Source organism: Crocodylus porosus, unplaced genomic scaffold (genome assembly GCF_001723895.1).
Source record: "Crocodylus porosus isolate Cpor-Errol unplaced genomic scaffold, CroPor_comp1, whole genome shotgun sequence".
Lineage (NCBI taxonomy): Eukaryota > Metazoa > Chordata > Crocodylia > Crocodylidae > Crocodylus > Crocodylus porosus.
The window spans coordinates 17,862,198-17,863,345 of NW_017728932.1; the positions used below are offsets into that span (position 1 = coordinate 17,862,198).

Sequence of the window (1,148 nt, forward strand, 5' to 3'; positions counted from 1 at the left end):
GGCTGAGAAAGCATTTGCAGGTAATCTGTGCTCTTCCTGCATGGAATGAGTAGTAAAGAAGCCATTTTTCCAACTATTTAGTCGGTCTAATAAAAGCTACCTGATTTACCCAAAGCACCGTGTCTGCCTGTGTCCTCAGACCAACCTGCCTACAACCTATTCACCTTCCTAGAGTTTTCTGCAGATACTTTACTGCCCCCTTCAAGCAAAAGCACCCAGGGAAGTGCAGCTCACCATGGCCCCATGCCCATAGGGTAAGGGGCTCCAGCCCGTGCCTGGAACAAACAATCGTGGACAATCCTTGGGGTGGTGGGCAGCTGGCCGCGCCCTGTGTTGCCTCTCATTACTGCATCTCAACACTCCCGTGTGCCCTGCCTGTCCGCCCTTCAGCTGTGATGGGGCAAGGAAAGATCAAATATCTGTTTCAGTAAACTGAGGCTGAGACGAGGCGGTGTGGCTCGCCGTGTGTTTGATGGGGCTCGCCCGCCCGCCGGGGACCCGTGTGGCCAATGTATGGGACCAAGCCTGCCCAGACGTACTAGTTTTCGGAGGGGGCGCGCACAGTGCTCACCGAAAACCAGTCCTCCCCCCGGCGCTCGCAGGGCCGCTCCTGGGAACACGAGCCGGACTCCGTGGTTTGGCACAGACCCCCCACCCCCCGGGCACAAGACCTTTGCCGAAACGCGGCGGGCTGGAAGTGCGGGACTGGGGGGCGCGGGGAATGCCTCCCTCGGGCCGGGGCGCTCGGCCCCGACAGCTCTGCGGCGACGCGGCCAAACCTCGCGGGGGAGCCGGGGCCCCCGCCCGTTGTAACAGGACCCGCTGCGCTGCGCTGCTCTGACACCGGGCGGGGCGGGCACGAGACCTGCGCGCAGAGCGCCGGGGCCGGCGGCTTCAACCCGCGCGCGCGGGCCGGGACACCGACTCGCCGGCAGCGCGCGTCCGCCCAGCCCACATACGCGCCGGCTGGCCCCGCCCTGCGCGGTGAGGTCAGCGCGCGCGCGACGCCGTGACGCAGTGGTTGCTGCAGAGACGCCCCGCCCCCTCCCGGTCCGCGGTGCGGCTTGCGGGGCAGCGCCGTCGCCTTCCGCGGGACCGGCCGCCGCCGCCGCCATGGTGCTGCTCAAGGAGTAGTGAGTGCGGGGGGG

At 66.1% G+C, this 1,148-nt stretch overlaps 1 protein-coding gene across 1 annotated transcript in view; it reads left to right on the forward strand.

The window, feature by feature from the left end:
- The first annotated feature begins 1,072 nt into the window (after window positions 1–1,072).
- Window positions 1,073–1,148, forward strand: part of PITPNA (phosphatidylinositol transfer protein alpha) — a 28,232-nt gene continuing 28,156 nt past the window's right edge. The window contains exon 1 of the mRNA XM_019545878.1: window positions 1,073–1,133. Within this exon, the coding sequence (XP_019401423.1) occupies window positions 1,114–1,133 (20 nt within the window). The 5' untranslated portion in view covers window positions 1,073–1,113. The remainder of the gene's footprint in view (window positions 1,134–1,148) is intronic.